This window comes from Musca vetustissima, unplaced genomic scaffold (genome assembly GCF_032173495.1).
Source record: "Musca vetustissima isolate MV318-11 ecotype Yass unplaced genomic scaffold, APGP_CSIRO_Mvet_v1 utg42885, whole genome shotgun sequence".
Classification (NCBI taxonomy): Eukaryota; Metazoa; Arthropoda; class Insecta; order Diptera; family Muscidae; genus Musca; species Musca vetustissima.
Window position 1 is genome coordinate 102,823 of NW_026878139.1, and position 1,583 is coordinate 104,405.

At 41.2% G+C, this 1,583-nt stretch overlaps 1 protein-coding gene across 1 annotated transcript; it reads right to left on the reverse strand.

Moving 5' to 3' along the window:
* Positions 1-256: 256 nt before the first annotated feature.
* Positions 257-1,288, reverse strand: LOC133322943 (uncharacterized). Its single transcript, XM_061531893.1, has one exon. It carries the CDS (start codon positions 1,286-1,288, stop codon positions 257-259), a length of 1,032 nt encoding a protein of 343 aa, XP_061387877.1.
* Positions 1,289-1,583: the final 295 nt, after the last annotated feature.

The following is a 1,583-nucleotide window of genomic DNA, read 5'->3' on the forward strand; positions in this document are numbered from 1 at the left end:
TTAGAATAATAAGAAAAGTAGAGATGTCGGTTCGCGACATTTTAGGGAATACAATAGGGATGTCCTATTCGAATAGTAAATATAGCATAAAGGGAAATTTATAATTTAAATGCATAAGAATAAATTATAAATAAATAAAATATAAATAAAAAATAAATTATTAAAGAATAAAGAATAAAATCGTTGATTCTCCAACATTCCCCCGCACAAAGAACAACTGTTCTTGACATAGATTGGGGCAGATTTATGAGGTGTTTTATTCGGTTTCCGAGCTAACCACGCTGTGCCTCGGCTCACAGCAACTCTTATCAGGATCTTTTGCGGAATTAAAGTCTTCTTGTTGGGGCAGAAGTGCAACCTTTGAAACTGGACGTTTGTAGATTTTGCCATTGGACTTTAGGGAAACAACTCTGACTTTTCCATCAGCACCGGGATGGACTTCTGTTATTCGGGCTAGTGGCCATTGACCTGGGGGAACTCGTTCGTCAAATATGATGACCAAATCGCCAACTGCAACGTTCTTTTGAGGTTTGAGCCATTTTGGACGGGATTGTAAACGGTTGATATATTCAGTTTTCCAGCGATTCCAAAACTGTTGACTTAGCAACTGAACCACTTTCCAGCGAGAAAGTCTATCTACATTGTGGTCTAGTAGATTTTCATCTGGGACAGATAAAATTGGTTCTCCAACGAGGAAGTGAGACGGAGTTAGGGCTTCACAATCTGCTGGGTCAGTTGAAATGGGGCAAAGCGGCCTGGAATTAAGACACCCTTCGATTTGAGCCAATAGTGTAGATAATTCCTCGTAGGTCAAGATTCGACTATCCATAATGCGTTTCAAATGGTGTTTTGTGGATTTCACACCAGCTTCCCAGAGACCTCCAAAGTTTGGCGAAGCGGGTGGTATAAAGTGCCAGTTTGTACCATTGTTAGCGAGAAGGTTTGCTAGATCTTCCGGTAGGGATTCAATACTTCTTCTTTGTAGAACTTTGAGTTCTTTATTAGAGCCAACAAAGTTTGTGCCGCAGTCAGAATAGAGGTCAGAGCACATGCCTCGCCGTGAGGTAAATCGTCTAAATGCGGCAATGAAAGCGTCAGTAGAAAGACTGGTGACAGCTTCAAGGTGCAGCGCTTTGGTGACCATACAGACAAAGAGGCAGATGTATCCCTTTGTCGTAACAGAATTTCTTGCTGTTGATTGTTTTATAGTTATTGGACCAGCGTAGTCAACACCACTGTGCTTAAACGGTCGAGTAGGTTGAACTCGTACCGATGGCAGGTTTCCCATTATTTGCTGAGATGACTTGGCCTTGTACTTGAAACAAGTAATACAGCTGCGTAGCACTTTTTTAGCCAGGTTGCGGGCAGAAAGTATCCAAAGATTAAAAGAGACAATGGGTTTTGTTTCGACAAAATAATGGGATGTTTAAATTCATAATGAAACTTAGCCTTTTGTAGACGTCCTCCAACACGAAGTAGACCATCTTCGTCGAGAAATGGGCAAAGTTGAGCAATTCTGCTACTGGAATGAACGCCTTTTTCCTTGCGTAGCTGTTGAATTTCGAGTCCAAAATCCACATCTT

Excerpts from the sequence above, each read along its gene's own strand:
- LOC133322943 (XM_061531893.1), bottom strand. The coding sequence starts at position 1,288 with ATGGGAAACCTGCCATCGGTACGAGTTCAACCTACTCGACCGTTTAAG.